This window comes from Hipposideros armiger, unplaced genomic scaffold (genome assembly GCF_001890085.2).
Source record: "Hipposideros armiger isolate ML-2016 unplaced genomic scaffold, ASM189008v1 scaffold_725, whole genome shotgun sequence".
Lineage (NCBI taxonomy): Eukaryota > Metazoa > Chordata > Mammalia > Chiroptera > Hipposideridae > Hipposideros > Hipposideros armiger.
This window is the reverse complement of record NW_017732075.1, coordinates 502,808-523,667: the sequence shown is the minus strand read 5'-3', so window position 1 is coordinate 523,667 and position 20,860 is coordinate 502,808. Positions and strand designations below refer to the sequence as shown.

The window sequence follows — 20,860 nt, the reverse complement described above, 5'->3', positions numbered from 1 at the left end:
GCCATCTGCAGGAATTAGGAATTGGGACTCTATCCAAACAGCAAGGGAAGCCACTGCAAGGTTCTAAGCAGGAAAGCTCGATCTACTCTACGCTGTATAAAGATCACTCTGGCGCCCCTCCCAGAAGGTGCAGGTGCAGGGAAAGAAGCAGAAGGGAGGTGGCTGCTGTAGTAGAAAAGGTGAGAGATGACGGGCTCGAGTCAGACTCATGGCAGTGGGGACAGAGAGAAGCGATGGACTCCCTGGATATTTTGCAGGTGGAAATGACAGTACTATTAGCCACACAAAAATTAGAAAACGGGATAATGCCAACTGTTGACTGGGATGTAGGAATCTCGTGTACTGCTGGTGGGTGTACAGACTGCTGCCGGCATGCTGGAGACTAACTTGACTCTATTTAGTCAAAATAATTATTTGCATACTGGGTATGTGAAGTCCATCCCTAGATATCGCGTGTGTGTGTGTGTGTGTGTGTGTGTGTGTGTGAAGGAGGTTCTCACACAGGTTCATAAGAAGGCATGTATGAGGATGCTCACTGCAGCATTGCTGTTGGAGGTGGGATTTTGAAGCCCCTAGCGTGTCCATTGCTGGGAGAGTGGAGAGGGATAATGTGAGTGCGTGCACATCTTGGAGTATTGAGCTGCAGTTAAAAGCAATGAATAAGAATTACTTGTGACAGTGTGGATGGAGAAGTGTAAAAGATGATATATCACGTATATAAATTAGAAGTTCAAGCATGTGAAAAACAGTAATATACATTTTGCAAGAACTCATTTAAAAACTTTAAGTCTTTACTTAAAGTTTTTAGGGGAAGAGGGATGGCAGTGGAACAAGATTAAAGAGGAATAAGAAAGAGAAACTTTGCATGGACCAATGGTGACCCGAAGATGGTGATGAACACAACCTTGTATACCAGAGGTCACCATCCAAAAAAAAAAAAAAAAGAAAAAAAATTTCTTACTGGGGAAGAATGAAGACTCCTGGCTTCCCCTAGTGTAGACCTAGCAGATCCCAGCCCATTACTCACCAGGCAGTAAGAAAAGAGAGGGACATTTGGAATCAGGAGGCAGACTGCTTCATCGAGATCTGGACCCCGAACAAGCCTCTCTCACTTAACCCCTGTGTAACCCTGAGCGAGTTCCTTTACCTCTCTGGGTTTCCGTTACATAGCCCAGCAGTTTCCCAAGCTGTAAAATGGAGCTATTAATGGCTCTCTTCCCTTCTTCCCTCCCTTGTGGGGCTGTAGTGAAAGAATATACTTTGTCAACTCGATAGTGATATCTGATGGCTAGTCCAACATTCCAGGGTTCTCTGAAGAGCTTCCTGGAATGAGCCTTGGCATCACCCCTCAGCCCTTACCTTTCCCGTGGGCCTGTGAACACTTCCCACCATTGAGACACGGGTTCTGGCTGCATTCGTCACTGTGGAAGCAGCACTGGGTGAGGGCCTGCCTCTCCAGCAAGCCTGCCGCCTTCCTGCCATGGGCCAGCAGCTCCAGGGCCTCTCCGTTGATTGTGATGGCATCCAAGCAACCTTCGAAGCCCTGGGAGACATTTGGGGGAGAATGCGAGAGGACAAGGCCACCCAGAAAGAGGTCTCTTTCAGGCCTCAAACCCTGGCAGGTCTCTGGGAGCACCAGGGAGCCGTTGCCTGCGCTGTCAACCAACAGGAGAAGGGAAGTGTCCGTCTCCTTCAGCAGAATGGAGTGCCACTCTTGGTCATCCACGTGAAGCCGGGAGGAAAGCGTTCCGTAGAAACCACCTGGGCAGCGGTATTCCAGTTGGAGCACTCCATTGACCAGCTGCAAAGAAAACCCAGATGGCCATCAGCAAAGCCAGGACGCCTTATAAAAAGCCCTGCTAATAGGCTGGCAGGGCAAAGAATGTTGGTGACATTTTCATGGGTGAGAGGGCTAGTGTTTGGAGATTTTCAGGGCTGTTTTAGACATTGTGTCTGTAGAGCATAAAAGCCTTCCAAGTGCTCTTCTGTCTATGGTCTCATTTGGCCCTCCCCATACTTCACGGGATGGTCTGAGCAGGGATGACATTTTCATTTCACAGATGAGGAAACCAAGGCCCAGAGATGCCTTGCTGTCTTTAGGATTCTTCTTCACAGGCCTCTCAAGTGTTCTACATTCCTGAACACTGGCCTTCAAGGATACCAAAAACCTCCCTCTGACTCCCATTCCCTTCTTCAGCAGTTCAGCAGATGAGGGCAGAATTAGATATGAAAAGCCCGCTGTCTTCTATTAAGCCAGACATGAGAGAGATTTGCAAAAGTGTAAAACAATGCCTCTCTTTTCTTATTTTGGAAAATGTAATTATTTTTCATAAAAAATATGGTATTTATGTTAGCATGCTATTGGTTTCTTATTATTTTTAAATGAATTCACAAAGATTTTAACATTTGCCAGTTTTAGATTCTAATACTGAAAATGTCCATAGCTATAATCCAGTATACACCAAACTTCCTTCGGATCTTCCATCATTTTTAAGACAGTCAAAAAGTCCTAAAATCAAAAAGTGTGAGAACCACTGAGTTAAAACATTTTAGTTCACCTCACCCCAAAAAGTAGGACTACTTGTGGTCAAATATTTTTTTGGTCACTCTGGGCTAGGTAGAGCTTTCTCTGCATGAAATGTGAAGATCCAACCCACGGTTTATCAGGAATTAGCGATTTGTATACCACCTTCCCGATTTTTGCCCTGGTTCAATACTACCTCTATTGTCATTTACTTTAAAAGGAAACTTACTATTATACAGTAAATAGAAAAACAATGTATTTTGCCATTAAGAAAAAAGAATGACAAAAGTAAGTACAACCCAAGACACTGTCCTTAAATCACTCCTCTGACTTAACCCAGGACCACAAACCTGTTGATTGAACCCACCATCTTTTCACTGTCTCTCACCTCCTCAGCAATGTCCTCACTCCTCTCCTTATCCAGCTGAAATTCCATAGCCAAATTCCTATCCCTCTCTTATGTGGTAGAACTCACTTGGCAAACCCACCGATCTGGTAAAACCCACTCTCCCCCTACTCTGTATGTATACGATGGAGCTGAACATGCCTGGAGAGAAACACGCAGCCTTGCATATTGGTCTCCTTTTAATTTCATGAGCATGAGTCTAAAATGAGCCCTCCATGATGCCTAACACTTGTACTATCTTCCTCAGTTCATTCACTCTTCCAGATAACTACTTCCACAACTTCTGTCTCCTCAGACCCATAATGCCTCCCTCCCGATCATCACTCTCAGCAGTCAGATGGGAACTTGGAGGCGCTCTCATACCCATGTCTGTCCACCTTGGTGAAAGCCAGTCTCTCCACCTTAAGTCCTGGATCACACACCTTTCCCTTCCTCATTTTCTTCCATGTAGCTTAGTGCTGAATTTGTCATCTTGAGCACCCCAGTGGTAGCCAGCACTCCTCCCCTCCCCCCACCTTGTAAAACACTGTTCTATTACTCAGCAGAAGTGATAAAAGCACCAGGGTTAGGTGGCCTCACCCAGCTCTCTTTCTATCTTCAGAGACTCTCTCTTATTGTTGTACTTGAACATGTAAGTTTAGGTGGGGTGGCTTTGGCCTTCAGGGCTGGAAAGTCTTGTGTGCTGACCCAACAGTGATGCCCAGCATCCCTGAAAACCATGCACAGATTTCTTTATACAAACTGGCCTTCTTGATCATGCTCATGCTGCCCCCACTGTCTCAGCCTGGCACGCTCACATGAAACTTCTCAGGCCGGCAGTGCCTTACCTTCAGGGCGATACACACTGTCGCATTGCTGAATAGGAGAACGGCCTGTGACTGGAGTGTTTTCAGACGGAAGAGGATGTGCCAGTTCTGAGCCTCTGGGAGACTGTACCGCCCGAAGCTCTGACCGCTGAACCTTGCGGCCGTACCTGTGAAAACAACCAGAGGGGTCACCTCCATGTGAAGTGGTCCCCACAGAGCCCTCGAACTGACTTTGTCCCGTTCAACCCTTGGGTGGCAAGCAGAGTCATTGCTCATTTTATAGATGAAGAAACGAGGCTGGGGGGTTACTTGTCCAGCGTCACACAGCTGGCCGGGCCGTCACCCTGCACGCCTTCCTTTCGCCCCAGGGACCCTTGCCTTGGGTCCCAACCTGGGCCACAAACAATGAGTTCAAACCATTAAGAAAGTAGGAAATCAAGTAAAAAATGTAATCCATCAAATATGTGAAAATCAAAATTCCTGTCCTGCATGTTTCCATGTATTTCTGACATCACTTGGAGAATAAGGAGATAGAATGGAAGAGGATTTTGCATACATGTGTGATTTCAGGGACACCACAAGGATGTGTGTCCCCCTCCCCAAGAAACTCCTTTATCATTAGGCGTGTCATCATTAGGGTAAGCACTTCCCAAATGAAATGCTGCTGAGAGGCCAAAAGATAAAAGAGGGGGTAGTGATGGATCTTGTGGCCAAAACATCTGTAAAGCCCGCATACTCCAACCCCTGCAGAACTGCTAATGTGCACTCGCATAAGGGGGCTGAGACTTCACCTAACCTTGAATTTCTCAAGCTTATGTGAACATGGGACCCTTTCGTGTGGACCACCTATTCATAGCCCTTCAAATAGCATTCTGTGGAAGTCCTTTCTGGGAAATGCTGTTACATGAAGGCTGCCCTCCCCAGATTTTTAAAAATCCACCCTTCCCAGAGGTAAGGTCAGCTATTAAATCCCTGTGAATAAGCTTATAGTTGCCCTGGGAAAGGATTAGTGGTACAGGCCCCAGAGACCCAGGGAAGAAGAATCCTTGGAGAGAGGGAACAAGGCCAAAAGGAGGAGAAGGAAGGGCCAGAAAGCCTGAGGCACGTGGGATTATAACATCCTGAGAGGCTTGTCATACCATAGATCTTGACACTCTCTGACACTGGCAATCCCACTGTAGTAGCTCGTTATTGGATGGGATATTGAAGGTGATCTAGACCAGGAATTCCCTGGAGAGTCTTTTCAAATCCCGAATGTCAGGCTCTACCCTCAGAGACTATGGCTCGGTAGTTCTGGTGGCACATGGGGATCTGTATTTTAATTAAGACTCTCCCCACGATGGGTGTCGTGACTGGAAGGGAACCCAAGGGAGGCTTCTGAGATGCTTGGTCATGTTTGGATCCTTAATTAATCTAGGTTCTGGTTACACCAGTGTAATTGGTTTGCAAAAACTTGTTGAGCTGTAGACTTACGCTACATGGCTCTTTCTGTGTGTCCTATTTCACTAAATTTTTTTTTTTAATCCAAACGTCTTTCCAAGTGGTTCTGGCGATCACTGAGCCAGCCCATCTAGTATTTCTAGTGCAGCCCTTGGACCACCTGCTTCAGAATCGCCTGAGGTGCTGGTTACAAAGGCCAAGTCCAGGCCTCACCCCATACCTTCTAAATAAAAAACTCTGGAGGTGACACCCAGGAGCAGGTCCCTTGAAAAACACAGTCCCCGGGTGATTTTGAACAATCTTGAATTTTAGAAACTGTTGTCCAATGCCAGGTGGTCAAGAGAGAACCTTCAGCAACCACAGCTTTCCCTGCAGCCGCCTCTGGGGCATGAGATACAAGAAGGGAAACCCGTGCCCCCACCCCCACAGGAGTAGTAAGCCCAGTGTCCCCCTGCCCCCCAGAAAGTCCACAAATCCAAGAAAATTTCCCTAGTGCCAACCCGGTAGACCAGTAAAGGGTAGGCCATGCCAGGCAGGGGGCGATGGTGAGCTGGAGGCGAGGTTATTCTCTTTGTGCCAGCGCTCATGAGCTGGTTCAGTGCATTGGTCTCAATGCCAGGGGTGCTGGGGTGAATCCTATCAGAAAACTGAGCTCCCGAAGAGCTCAGGCTTTAAGAGTGGGACCACAGGTATTTGAATAACCAGCCCTTCCCTGGAGGCTGTCAAGTTGCAGGCAAACCAATACATGCTAACCCTCATGCCTCCGTTTCAACTGTAGGTGGAGCTGTGACCCTGCTCCATGAGGTTGTGGTGACAATGAGTTTAGGTAACAAACGCAGAGCCGGGCACAGAGCAGGGTCCTCACAGCAGCAATGGCTACCATGTAAATGACAGCCACCATTGATGGGGTGCTTATTATGGGCAGCCAGAGGTGAAGTGCTTTTATATCCATTCAGTAATTCACTCCCCAAACCAACTCAGGGAAGCAAATGATAATATTTTCGTTATTTTATGGGTGAGAAACCAAAGCCCAGAGGATTTTAATAACCCACCCAAGGTCACACAGCTAGTAAGTGATAGAGCCGGGGTTCAGACCTGAGCTGTCTAGTCTAAACCTTGAAGGTATAACCAACCACCAGGCTATAGTAATAATAGTGGGTGTATTACTAATTCTTGTTTATTGACCACTTGCTATATCAGGCACTTTCCTAAGGAAGCCCTTGATATTTAATACCCGTTTAATCCCTACAACAGCTCCAAGGCACAGAGGAGTTAAATAATTTTCCTACAGTCATGTGGCTAGCACGTGGCAGAGCTGAGACTGGAACCCAGGCAGCTTGCTGTCAGAGTCCACACTCCTGGCCGTGATGCTGTGCTGCCTCTTGTGTTCTTACTGTTATTTTCAAAATTCCAAAAAGTGGCCAGGCATCGGGTGCTCTTCTGTGACTAGATGTTGTGAGGCCACACCTGCCCCATGATGGTCCCTGGCCCTGTTCAGACCTCCCTCCAACTACCCTACAGAGCCTCCCTGGGATCCCCCTCCCTAGAGTCAGGCTGGCTGAGCTCACAGTGGTGGTCGTGCTGGGGAAGGCCCACTTCTCACCATTGCAGGAGCAGTTCCTCTCCAGGTGGTGCCGCGGGGTCAGGATGCTGAGCCTGGCTGTGCTGTACGTGGGCCCGACCCTGGGGCCCAGCCGTACTGTCTCTTGGCAGATCTGACCCAGGCAGCTTGGCCCATGGCAGGGCACCACAGGCATGGCTGACCTCATCTGAATTCCCACCGAGTGCTCCATCTCCTTGGCTGAGTGAGTGATGATGGTGGCCAGCTCCTGCATCTTGTGGAAGGTTCTGGAATGCCCCTCAAAGACCAGGAGCACATCCACCCCAGCCATGGCCTCTGTAGGCTGAAGGCTGGCCAGGTGGATGTTGGCTCGTTTGATGTCCAGCTTGTTGCTGAGGAACCTCTGCAGGTTCCTCCAGTGGTCACTCACCAGCTCCTCTGGGGTGAGCTGATGGAAGCCCATCCGCACGCTCTGCTGCAGAGCCTCCCGCCCCACGTGCCACACATGGACGTGGACCCCGGCAGTGGTGGTGAAGGTCCCATCGCTGACGGTGACATTGAATGTGTAGCGGCCACGAGGCAGTCCCTGGGCGGCGATAATCTTGCCATCCGATGTGCCCACTGAGAAGTGCCTGCCCAGGGTCCCCTCCTCTGCCAGGCTGTAGGTCAGCGTGTCCTGTGGGTCTCGGTCTGTAGCATGGATTTTGCCCACCATGCCACCCTGGAACTCCTCCTCCCCGATGGTGATGAAGACCTCCAGTGGGAGGGCGGAGGGTGGGTAGTGGCTCTGCTCTGTGACATGGACTCTGACGGACGTGGAAGATGAGAGGGGAGGGATGCCACTGTCGGACACCTGTGGACACGACAAGCACTGCGTTACCATAGGATTGAGCTGTCTGTGGCCCAGAGGAGGCTGCCCCCCTTGGGGAGCCACATCGCTCTGCTTGAGAGCAGGTTTAGCATGTCATCACTTTTGAGAAAGAAAATAATAACTCCAGAAGCACTGAAGGTTTTGTGGAGGGCATTACCACATGGTAAAACTTCACTCAATATCCTCATTTTACATCTCTCTCAGCCTCTCCCTAAATCCCTCCAGCTAAACGATCAGGCCTCCTTCCTCTTGAACGTCTCTCTTTCCTTAAGTGAGTCATCAAATGTCTCTTAGTGATTCCAACGTGTGTCCTACATGGCCCCTGACAGCCTAAGGAGGTTCTCTTTGGGATTTCCCTTCACCCTGTAATTGGGCTCAGGGTGGGGGCTGGCATTTCTTCTTTAGCTCAGACAGTAAAGATTTATTGGGTGCCTTCCACGGGCCAGGCCCTGGGCTATGATCGGGAGAACAGAGACAATAAGTTGCTAACTAAACCAGAGAATGTCAGACTTGGACAAAGTGCTAGGGCAGAAGCAATCAGAGTGATGTGACAGAGAGATCGGAAGAGTGACAGACTTAACTTAGATCAGGCGGGAGGGAAGGCATCTGTGAGGAGAGGACTCTTGAGCTGAGTCCTGAGGGATGTGAAGAGGTGAGGACAAGAGGTGACCGACAGGGATCAGCCTTCAGGTGGGAAAGAATGTGGTGTGCTCAACAAAACAGGAAGGGGCCATGTTTCTGGAGGAGGCAGGGCAGAGGACCGGAAGTGAGGGAGAGGGAAGCAGGGACCCCATCAATGATGGGCAGAGAAGCCCAAGGTTGCATTTTATGTCAGAGCCATGAAAAGCCATTGAAGGCTTTAAGCAAGGCAGCGACATGACCTCATTTAAACAAGGAAAAGAAGGTAAATTAAAAATTCATTTTCCTTTCACATTTTACCAAGCTGTCCCTGCAACTTGCTGCCCAGGCTTAGCAAGGACGAAGCTTTCCTTTCTCTCCTCGGTGACGTTATCACTTTCTCAGCTGTCAACAAGGGCCTCCAAAACTTTCCTGAAAGTAATATCTTGTATCCAGTACTTTGAATGGGTGAGCAAGTTGTAAAATTACACCTACTGCTGGGAATTGTGCATAACACTGATGAAATATCGATAGCAACAACAATAATTAATACTACTATTAAGTCTACTACATAACTAACATTAACTGGGTACAAACTGTGTACTTTAAATGCCTTAAACGCATGATCGTAGTTTGTCCTTATGCGATAGGTACCATGAAGTCTACCATTTTACAAAAGATATAACCGAGGCCCAAAGAGGTCGAGTAACTCGCCCAAGATCGTACAGCAGGTAAGGCCAGAGCAGAATCTGAACTCCTACCTGTATCCGTAGCCTGTTTCTCGGCTGGCTTATAGTACCTCCCAGTGAACGGAAGTGGACATGCAGGTCAAGTTAAAAGACACGATGATGATGTCAATAGTTACTGATTGTCTGGGCCAGGATACAGAGGTCAGGAAGCTGTTCTATCTCTTCTCTCTCTTGGCCATCACATCCATGCCCTTGGCATTGAGGCGCCTCTACATTAGCCCACACCTGTCCTCTGATCTGCAGACTCCCACTCTCAACTGCCTATTGCACACCTCCACTTAGATATCTCGTGGACACCTGAAAGGTAACTTGTGCAAAACAGAGCCTTCCTTTTACCCTGTAGACCTGTACTTCTCCCACCCCACAGCCTTTCCCGCCTCATAAATGGCCCAACCCCCTCGCCCCCCGTTTTCACTAGAGCCAGGTAACTAGGAATCATCCCTGATGCTTCTCTTTTCTCTCTCCCCCATATCCAATCCATCAGTAACTCGTGTTCATTTCCATGCAAAGCGTGTCCCAAATCTGTCCACTTCTTGCATCTTCACCATCACCTCGAGGTCCCAGGGACTATCTCCAGTTTGGATGACTTGTCCCTGTTGCTCCTCAACCACTCTTGCCCCCTCCGTTCGCTCTCTCTAGAGATTCAAAACGGAGCCTTCTGAGGCACAAGAATGGTCACTTCCCTGTTTGCAACCCTTCAACCACTTCTCATTGCACTTAGATTCGAATGTAAAAGTATTACCATGGCTTATAATTAGGATGACTATACTTCCTGGTTTCCCCAGGACAGCCTTCATTATTACCTGCTGTGGATTAATTATCACCTATTAACTATTTTTAGTGTCTCTCTCACTCTCAAGAGCATCACAGTTAGGACTTCAAATAATATAGTCACTGAAGCCATGAGGCCTCCATGCCCAGCCCATCTTTTCAGCGTTATTCCCACCATTGCTCACCGTGCCGTGACCATGTTGGCCACATCTCAGATCACTTCCAACTCTTTTGCAGCCTGGGCCTTTGGCTCATTTTGTTCTCCCTGCCTGTGACACTCTCCTACCCATTTTTCACATGGCTGGCTTCTCGGGTCTCCACTCAAAATATCCTCTCTTCATGAGGGCAGCTGCCCTCTGAATATATATCTCCCCCATGCCTTTTGAGCCTCTTGTCACTTTCTTTCTTCATCTGCCTATTGTTTATCTCCATAATTAGAATAAAAAACCCATGAGGACAGGAACTATCCCCTTCTTTCTGTCTACCGTATCACTAGAAGCCAGCATAGGGCTCAGCATATGATAGGTGCTCAACAAATATTTGTTGAAAAACTGAATGAATGAATGACTAGCTGGCTGGCTGAATGGATGAATACATCACCCTGAGCTCAGAGAAGTTCACAGACTATCAGAGTTCACTAGACTTGATATTTAGGAAAGGGATTTGGGGGCGGGAGTGGATGAAATGAGGGAGAAATGTTTGACCACCACCTTGGCCACTTTCATTGGGCAATTCTCATACAACCCATAACAATACCACCATAATCCCCTACGTGTGTATTCATATATCTGTTGTCTCATTTGACCCCACACCAATTCTCTGGGGTGGGGTAGGCCTTTAACAAGATCTCAGCTTCAGAGAACTGTCCTGACCCAACTCAAGAAGTTACAGCCAGTGTGAGGGTGTTCTGCCTGGGTCCTGGGGTCAGAGTGCTTGGTTTAAAGCAACCCACCTCTGCCACTTACTAGTAATATTACTTTGAGCCAGTCGCTTAACCTCTGTGCGCCTCAGTTATCACATCTGTCAAGTGGGGGTGATAACTGTACCTGCTCTAAAGCGTGCTGTGAGGATTTCATGCGATGACGCATGTCATCACTTAGCCCAGTGCCTGGCACACAGTAAGGGCTCTGAACATTTTTTTCTAATACTAGACATAGTGATAGTGCTATTGCCCGCACATTTACCGTTCCCATGGTTACCACTAGTGGCCCAACACAACTCTCACCTCAATCTGAAGCTGATACCATTCCTGGGCTCTCCTGCTCAGGCCCATGGTGGTCACCAGCCATCCATCTGGGGTCACTCGGAAGGCAGAGCCATCGTTCCCCTTGGTGATTTGAAATGAGTAGGGAGGGCCATTCTCTGGGGAGTCTGGGTCACTCAGGATCAGCTGCAGGACTTGGCTGCCGATGGGGGCGTTCTCCTGAGACCGAGAGTGACAGGAAATCAAAGAGCACAATGAGACCCAGTTCTTCCTCTCACTTCTTTCTGGATCCCCTTCTCTGGGATGAGTCCTCGGCACCCCGGCTGCTCCCAGGCCATGCCTTCACCTTGAGCTGGCATTCATTCCTTCTGCCTGCCCGTGAGGTAGTTGTTGACTTTGTCAGTCTAGACCAGTGCAAGGTCACAGCCACCATTCAGGTGGACTGATGCCAGTGGTGAGCAGCCTCCACCAGGAGGGCAATCAATGGGTTCATGATACCTTTGGAAGCTCATGCGTACCTGGACAGAGGTGCTGTAATTGAGCTGGAAGAATCTCGGTGGGTTATCATTCACATCAATCACATGGACAGCGATGTCAGTGTCATCGTGCAGGGGGGGCTGCCCGCTGTCTGTGGCTCGGAGCCTCAGGGAATAGCTGGAAGTCTACAGCAAGATGCCCAGGAGGGAGTTAGCAGTGAGACCTCTCCATTCTTCCCTCTGATTCATCTCGAATGTTTTCAGAAAAATGAGATGGAGACACTCCCATATGCCCTCCCCCATTGTCCAACTATAGCATTTTTAGGGCCCAGGTTCTAGAGTTCAGAAATAGGTTTGATTTCCAATTCAACCATGTATTAGCTGTGAGACCTTGGGAAAGTGACTAAACTTCTATGAGGATATCAGGACCCACCTCCCAAGATTATTTTAAGGACCAAATGGCATCATGTATGTAAAGCACTTAGCAAAGTTCCTGGCACAGAGCAGGTGCTCAATAAATGATAACTTGTTATAAAGATCTAATGATCTCGGGTCAATAGTGAGAAGCTGGCCTGAGCTCCCCCACGGAACATGAAAGGTCACTCAGCTCTTCTCCTGCCTCTGGCCGCACAGGCCACAGAGGCCCCACGGAGAGAACAGGTTGGAGAGACTGAGGGCAGGTCTGGAGAAGGATCAGGATGGGGGTGCTGAGCACAGTCCATCCTTTGGACCTGCAGTGGGGCTATATTCTGCTCTGATGAGCTCAGACGGGGCCCCTCCCACATGACTCACCTGTTCCCAATCCAGGGCCTTGGCCACCTGCAGCTCCCCCTTCTTGGGGTGAATGTAGAAGTGCCCAAGCTGGTTCCCTCCTACCAGGCTGTATGTGATGTCACTATTTAGGGGTCCATCTTCATCAGTAGCTGACAGCTGCAGTGGAGGGAGTGATGGTTGTGAGTGGAGGAGCAAGCAGGATCGGAAAGGAATCTTGGCCTCTGAGAAGGTGGGGGCACAGATATGTCCCCACCCCAGCGACTGGCCCACAGTCATCTTTGCCAAAGGAATCTGTTCATTCATATCCTAGTACGGACTTGAGCATGCCATGGTTTATTCACATATCCATTCATTCATTCATTCATTTGCTCACTGACTCACACTGACAGGATGCTAAGTCCTGTGGTAGGAGGAGAGGAATGTGGCAAAATGAATATGCCCACAGGAAGCTGAACGTCTAATTTTATGGGTATTTCTATTTTGGCAGCAAAGTAGATCAGCTTTATGAGGACACAGGAAATGCGGTGATAAATTCCAGTTGGGGAGATTAGAAAAGGACTCATGAGGCCTTGAAGGATAAGAAGGGCTTCTGGGAGTTGAGCCCATATTCCAGGCAGAGGAAACACTGTGAGCCCAGAGGTGTAAAAGTACAGAGGACGTCTGGGGAAAGGCACATCTTCCTGTGTGGCTGGAGCATAGGATGCATGTCAGGGGGTGGATGGCAGAATGAAGATGGGTATACAGAATTGCCCTCCGTGCACTTGGGAGCAATTACATGTTCAAATGCAAAGAGGTGTTATTTACTGTCCCTGCCTCCCTCGCCTCCCACACTGACATTCCATGCATTGTGACCAGGCCTCTTCCAGGCTTTGGAGCCTCTAGCAATCTTCTGGGGCCTCTCCCATGCCCCATTCTATTGGTACTTAATCTAGATCTTATCAAACATGTGCTGAGATATTCTGTCATGAGAGACAGTTTGGTTGAGTGGCTACAAGTCAGAGTCAAGTCTATAATGTATTAATTGATAAACCCGTCCATGCTCATAGGTGACTGGGGGAGGGGGAGATAAGAATCCACCCCAGAGTCCATGCCCCCCAAAGGGAAAAACTGCAGATTCTTACTGTGAGCACAACTTTACCCACGACGGCATTCTCTAACACCCTCGTGCTGTACAGAGCCTGCGGGAATCTGGGCCGGTGTTCGTTGATATCAGTGATGTTGACCACAATGGTGGTCATGTCACTGATGGAGGAAGAGCCTTTCCGGCTGCACTCGATGGACAGGAAGTACTTGGGGCTTGTCTCAAAGTCCAGGCTCCTGTTGACGTACAGGATCCCTGTGGAAATAAGAACACTATTTTTTGATGGGAACATTGAGGCAGATGGGACCACAAAGGCAGAGGGCTGAGGGGTCTTGAGTGAAACCCCAGGAGAAGCAGCTCAATTGTGTTGGGAGAGACAGATCTCCTCCATCATCTCCTCCACCATCTCCTCCATCATCTCCTCTATCATCTCCATCATCTCCTCCATCATCTCCTTCATCTCCTCCATCATCTCCTCCATCATCTCCTTCATCTCCTCCATCATCTCCTTCATCTCCTCCATCATCTCCTTTATCATCTCCTCCATCATCTCCTTCATCTTTCTCATTATTTACCCTCCCCCATTACTTTCCTCTCCCCTTCCATCTCCTCTCATTTACCTTATTATCATTCTCAACAGCAGTGTTTCCCTCATTTATTTCTGTAATATTTCATTGAAATCTCATTTAAATTTGTAGTATTAAGCCCATATCATATAGATCTATTATAACTGTGTGGAGCAGAAAAAAGTAATTCCCACTTTGTAGGTAAGTCAACTTATGCTCCCAACAGCTAAGTGACCTGCCCAAGCTTACTCTGCTAGTAAATGACAGAAGTTAGATTGTAAAAAGTTTTATAATATCCAAAGTTGTTCAACAAATTGTGAAAGCATGGATTTATTATTCTGAAAACTGGTAAGGAAAAGAACAAAGGTTTTCACTACTGTTCCTGGGTAACCAAACAGTTAATGGTGGAAAACCCTTTTTCATAAAAGAATTCCAGTTAGTAGATGCATGAGGAATGATAGTATTAGAAAATCACCATTTTGCAGCTCCAAATGAAATAATATATCTAGGAAATAATAATCAAAGGCTGATAAGACCATTAGAAGAAGAACTGATGAAGAACGCATTAGGCTGAGAACTTCAAGCCCACCAACAATGTTAACCTCAGAAAAAAGAACTAATCAACTTTCTGACATAGTGTAAAGGAGAGCCTAACATCGTCTACAAAGTGTTGTTGCCAAAAATTGAGCTTGAACCTGATCAAGGTCTTTGATCCAAATAGAACCCCATAAAGATAGTTAGCCAATCTAAAATACAAACATTTCTCCCCAACAGATGACCCAAGTTTTTCATTAAATAAATGACAGAGGGAATAAAGAGGGAAAGAAAAATATTAGAGATTGAAAGAGACTTAAGATGTTGCATATAAACCCAATGCAGTAAGTAGACATTTGGGGGATGCTGACAAACCAACTCCAAAAAGACATTGATAAGATAACCTGAAAAGTTACCTGGCTAGGTATTAGACAATATTAAGGAATTATTATCTTTTGAGTGTGATAATAGTTATTGTGGTAGTTTTTATAAAAGGAGTCCTTATCATTTAGAGATACACACTGAAGTACTTAGAAACAATATGATATGATGTCTGGGATTTGCTATAAAATAACTCAGCAGTGGGTGGATGTGGGAGGGTAACAGGTAAAGATGAAACCAGATTGGTCTGTGGATAATTCCTTAAGCTGGGTGATGGGAACAGGTGGTTTATATTGTTCTTTCTATTTTTTACATGTTTAAATTCTCCATAATACAAACTTTAAAAAAATATATATAAGAGGGATGCTTTCTGAGGCAGAGAGCAGGGATATTGTGGGGATGACTCCGCATGGGACCGTGGTCTAACCTGGGAGCCTCTGGGGCCCTTCCATGAGGTTCTGTGAGTTTGACTTAGACTCTTCTGTGGGTGGGAGGAAAGAAGAGAGAAGGTTTCCGAGTTCTCTCCCTGTCTTCATTAGGATAAGGGTAAATTCAGGGGTACCAGGATATTTGGGGAGGGCTCTGGAGAGACGCAGGCTGCCTTGTCCTGGGGCTGCTTAAGCCCCACATTCTAGTAAATGCTTCTGTCTGTGCCGCCGAGGATGGAGGGTGGCCTCAGCCTGCTTCCGCTGGACCTGAGCGGAGACCTTGAGGCTGCAACTGTGGGAGGAGAGTGGGTTGCCGCGGGTCTTGGATGGGGACGTGGTAAAATAAGAGTGGTTCCCACATAAGCTGGCCCCAGGGTGCAGAAGGGACCTGGAGAGATACAGAGTGAGGAAAGGGCCAAAGGAAGTCGGCCCGGGAGGCGCTTCGTGGGGCAGACACACCCCGTATGTGAGGAACCCAAAGTTCCTCAAGACCCTGTGTGTGTGTGTGTGTGTGTGTGTGTGTGTGCGCGCGCGCGCTCACGTGCACGCGCATACGGGATTGGGGGGCAGGGGCTGCTTCAGGCGCTGGCTCACCTGTGCGGGCATCCAGGCGGAACCTCCCCTGTTCGTTCCCACTGACCATGCGGTAGCCGGTCTTCTCGGCACCCGGGCGCGTGAGGGTGGCCAGCTGTAGCACCTCTGTGCCAAGCGGGGCGTCCTCGGGCACCTGCACGCTGTGCTCGGTGTTCAGGAACACGGGCAGGTAGTCTTCCAGGCCCACCACAGAGACCGTGACGGTGCCCAGTGTGGACAGCGGGATTGGGGTGCCCAGGTCCGAGGCACGGACGGTGAGCTGCAGTGCCGCCTGCGGCCTGATCCGCAGCGGCTTCTCCAGCCGAATCACGCCTGTGGTGGCCTCGATGGAGAAGTGGCCTTCCGCAGAGTCCGTCAGAGAGTACACTACCTGGGCATTGGTGCCTGAGGGAGAGACCGAGGGCGTTTGAAGGGTTAGTGGTAAACTGGTGCAAGGTCAGACGCTGTGTGCTAGAAGGGAGGCAGGATTGGAAGACACTTGGGGTTCCTCCACCCCAAAAGGGAAGGTTGGGGCTGGGAGCAGATAGTCATCATGTCCCAGTTTCTGAAGGGTCATCATGGGCAAGGGTGTAGGAGATCTGTGTGGCAGCAGAAGGCAGGGCTAGGACTGGTGGTTGTCAGCTCTAAATAGGCAGCACTTGATAACTATCCAAGGTGCCCTGGAAGGAACGATCTGCCTAGGAAGTAGGGAGCTTCCTATCCTGGAGGTGAGCAAGCACTGGCTTATTGAGCATTTACAGGGCCTTGTAGTCATTACATGCTTTTGTACTGTTTGTCCTCGTGCATCCTAGAACCCCTGCATCCCTCCAAAACCTCTCACATTCTTCATTGCTAAGCTAAAACTCACTTCCTCTAGAAAGTCTTAAATTTACTCTGCTGGTGTCAAACAAAGCAGGCTGTTTGAATCCCACTTTTACCACCATCATCATCATCATCACCATCATCGTTGTCATATCTTCTGTTGATCTGGCTACTTTGATCTAGGGCATTTTTAACCCTACCTCAATTATAAAATTTGACTCAAGAAAACTGGACACACACACACACACACACACACACACACACACACACATGTCGTGTGTGTGTGTGTATGTGAGTGTGTGTGAGAGTGCATGTAAGTGTGTGTGTGTGTGTGTATCCACAATAAAATACTTAGTGTTGCCAGAAGATATCATTGGTATAATATAGAACAAATATTCCTGGATGAATCCAATTTGCCTTATAAATTTTAAGAGGAAAATAACCCTAATGAAAATGATGTCAATAAAATAAAAATATACACTATTGAAAATGATTCCACTTTGTTGTATAGAAAATTGATCAAGGAATGTAATATGCTAAACGGAGTTTGTGCCAAAAATTCCTTTCTTGTGGCAAATTAATCAGAGTTGAATAATTCTGATTGGTGTATTTCAGATTAAATGTTTATGTTCAAAATGTCCTTGAGGTTAAATGGCAGGATTGAAAGGGCTCCAGGTCTAAGTGGCAATGAGAAACAATGAGGCTGAAATGCCCTACATGTACCTCAAAACATTGCCAAAATCTTTTGTCACATGGCACGTAGGTGTGTAGTTTGTGGACAGCCATTTTCCACTTGTGTCTGTAGACTCAGCGAGGAGGCACAGTCCTTACCAGTCCCAGAGCAACACACAGAGCCAAACCCTTGCCCAAAATGACCCTGTGAGCAAATAGCTTCCAGTCAATCCTTGTTCTCACCTTGGTCAGGATCTCGGGCCAATACCACCGCCACGGGGGTCTGAACTGTGGTGTTGTCGAAGACAGCCACAGCACAGTGGCTGGGGAAGAAACGGGGGGCGTTGTCATTCACGTCCTCCACGTGGAGGGTCACATCTGCCTGACAGGATTGGCCCCCTCCGTCCGTTGCCTTGGCAACAAGGCTGTACATATCCTTCCTCTCTCGGTCTAGGGCTGTGAGTGTGGTCAGCTCTCCTAGTCAGAGAAATGACAACAGGTGAGGCTTCCCTGAGGGACATGACCCCAGCATGTGCCTTCTAGATATCTATGCCAGCCACACAGAGTTTTGTCCCAGAGAAAAGAAGTCAGTCCTGTGTATGTATGGTTAGGAAAGCAGCTCTGCCTATATTCTCCGCCCCCTCCTCCCGCCCACTCAATTCCCTAATTCTCCCAAACACACTCCAGCATCACATCACCAGTTTGAGATCCACACCAACAAACTACAAAGAAGCACAACATTTTTAAAGGGCTACTGAGCAATTTCTAACAACACATAAAATATGTTTATCCTATGGCCCACAATTTCACTTCTAGGAATATATCCTATAGAATAATCAACCCAATAAAGATATTCTCTACAGCATTGCTTATAATAGCAACATACTGAATATATCCTGTATGTTTTTTTTCAAAAGGACTGGTTAAATGTATTATATTTAGCCATACAGTAAAACACTATACAAACAAAAATAATTATAATAGAGCTTTATGTACTGCCTTGCTAATTTCTCCAAGATATTGTTATGTGAAAAAAAGCAAGTCACAAAATAATATTCTATATAGATATTTTGGAGATGCATGGGAAAACCAGTCTGGTAGAATATACACTGAGTGCTTATCTTTGGGGGAGAGGGGCTTGTTATTATTTCTACATAATATATAACTATATTGTTTGAATTTTTCTACAATGTTGTATTATTTCCATATTCAGAAAAACCACCCATTTTTTTAAGACCTCACTGATCATCATGCAGCTGAACAAACAATAGCAGAGAGAGATCAGGTAACCCACCTGGGGTGACTCAGCATGTCCACACTGGGGGCAGGAAGGACAATGTTGTCTCCTGTCTATCCAGACAGCTTCCTGGGACACCACTCTCACCTGCCACCTCCCTACTCAGGAATCTCCAAGGCTCCTGGGTTCCAAGCCAAGTTGGCAGCTAGCCCCCCATTACAGGGGCTTTCTGTGCTGCCCATCTCCACACCCTCCCCTACAGCAGCAGGACAGGGATCCCACCACTTGGGCTGTTCTTCCAAAGGAAGCAGACCCACCCTGTCTTCACCAGACTCTCACAGCCCAACCTCTCCCAGGTATTCGCGGTCTATCCTGCAGGGCTCTGTGCTTTCCTCTCATGCTTTGTCCCCTAACTAATGATAATGACAATGGCAACCGCATCTATTGAACTCTTATTATGTGCCAGACCTGGGCTAGGCTTCCACATACTTCATCTCTGATCCTTACAACAATACTATAAAGTTTTATCCCCAGCCTGCAGCATACCCATGTTGAGATCCTATCTTTGACCTTGATCTCACCTGCCTAAATCATTCAATGGATCTAAAGGTGGGATTTGGCCCTCCTGACCTGAGAGTCTCATCCTCTGCTCTCTCTCCTCCCCTTCTGTGCACCAGTTTCTGGCCCTCCATCAGGTCCTGATGTGCACGCTCTTTTCTAAAACAAGATCCTTGTATAGATTCTCCTTCTGCCTTGAATGTTTGTTCCTACTACTTACTACTCCTTTATCCCCTGGCTAACTCCGATATGTTCTTAAGTCTCACATAAAATGGCCTTTCATCAGAGAGGTTTTACTTAACCCCACTCCCAAGCGTACACAAATTCTCCCATTAAAACTTCCCTTAAAACCCTGCATGTTTTTCTTAACTCAGCCACATTTCAAACCATTGATTAAATGACTGCACTAGATTATAAAGACCCAGATCTTGTCTTATGAGGCTATTGATTATGTCCCCAGCATCTAGTGCAATATTCAGCACATAGTGCCAATATATGTTTGCTGAGTGGATGGATACATGGATGGATGGATGGATGGATGGATGGATGGATGGATGGATGGATGGATGGATACGTGACTTCCTGTTTCTTCCCCCACGGAGCCTACCATAGTCCTGGGCACTTGGTAGTCAGTAAATAAGTTCTTGGCTCAGTCCTGTAGCTCAGGAAACCCACCTGTATGAGGATCTAGTTTAAATTCATCTGCTCCGGGACCATGCAGAGAATACGTGATCTGAGCATTGGTATCAGAGTCCAAGTCTGTTGCAGAAACTTTCAAAATGAAGTGTCCTGGAGATATATCTTCATTGACTTTGCCGGTATAGAGAAGCTGGAGATGGAAGATAAAGAATAGGGAAATTGTGGGAGATACACTTAGGTCTAGACAGAGGCAAAGTGACAGAGAGAGGGGAAACAGAAGCAGAGAGAGAGATTGGAGAGGAGAGATGGACACATAGACACACACACACACACACACACACACACACACACACACCATGGGAAATTTAGGGTTGAATTATATGAGGCCCTCAGGGAAATATCCCTTATCAAAAATGTAACTGCCCTGTCTGCATGTTTGTGAATACATATAACCTGGAGGAGGGTATCTATATTGGTCTGTATTACCCATGCAGATGTGGGTAATATGTGGGTAATATACATATATGGGCATGGGGGGCAGTGCAGGTGTCTCTGGGGGCAGGTCTCTAAGGATGTATATGATAATAATGATCCTTGCTGATAAGCTGAGCCATAGAGGGGGTTTTCCATTGTTCATGGCAGACTGTGTTTGGAGAATGAAGAAGTTAACTTACTTCTGGGTATGTTTTGTAGAGAAATGGCTTTTTGTAGGGAGTGTAGGGCGAGGGATATGGATCATAGGTCCTGAAGAGCTTGGTGACATCCTTATGGGGAGGCCAAAGAGTTATGTAGCATGATCCTTGCCCTATGCACTAGTCTGAGGCCAGCTGGGAAGAAGTAAGGGCAGGTGTGGTCAATGATGGCCAGCCTCAGAGACGGTTCCCTGAGTCCTTCTCCTTCCTCTTGCCCTCCAACCTCCTTGCCTTCACCCCTACCCCACCCCTCACCAAGCTCTTACCTGTGAGCACTGTGGGCTGTTATCATTGATGTCCAGGACAAAGATCTCCACAGTGACCGAAGCCTGGAACTTGCCATCAGAAGCTGTGATTCTGAGCAAGTATTTGGCTATGTGCTCACGGTCCAGGGTCTTCCTTGAGAAAATCCTCCACTCATCTTCAACTTGGCTGATGCCAAATTGGCCCAAGGGGTCTCCCTCTATAAACATGAGA

At 47.5% G+C, this 20,860-nt stretch overlaps 2 protein-coding genes across 2 annotated transcripts in view; one reads left to right on the top strand and one right to left on the bottom strand.

Moving 5' to 3' along the window:
- SLC36A1 (solute carrier family 36 member 1) overlaps positions 1 to 20,860 on the top strand; it is a 149,240-nt gene that overhangs the window by 68,416 nt on the left and 59,964 nt on the right. The window lies entirely within an intron of this gene.
- FAT2 (FAT atypical cadherin 2) overlaps positions 1 to 20,860 on the bottom strand; it is a 93,621-nt gene that overhangs the window by 13,992 nt on the left and 58,769 nt on the right. The window contains exons 9-19 of the mRNA XM_019627226.1: positions 20,650 to 20,846; positions 19,728 to 19,881; positions 17,501 to 17,734; positions 15,785 to 16,168; positions 13,322 to 13,536; positions 12,219 to 12,356; positions 11,469 to 11,612; positions 10,972 to 11,169; positions 6,780 to 7,590; positions 3,758 to 3,903; positions 1,360 to 1,801 (exon numbers count right to left, since the gene is read on the bottom strand). Of these exons, the coding sequence (XP_019482771.1) occupies positions 1,360 to 1,801; positions 3,758 to 3,903; positions 6,780 to 7,590; positions 10,972 to 11,169; positions 11,469 to 11,612; positions 12,219 to 12,356; positions 13,322 to 13,536; positions 15,785 to 16,168; positions 17,501 to 17,734; positions 19,728 to 19,881; positions 20,650 to 20,846 (3,063 nt within the window). The remainder of the gene's footprint in view (positions 1 to 1,359; positions 1,802 to 3,757; positions 3,904 to 6,779; positions 7,591 to 10,971; positions 11,170 to 11,468; positions 11,613 to 12,218; positions 12,357 to 13,321; positions 13,537 to 15,784; positions 16,169 to 17,500; positions 17,735 to 19,727; positions 19,882 to 20,649; positions 20,847 to 20,860) is intronic.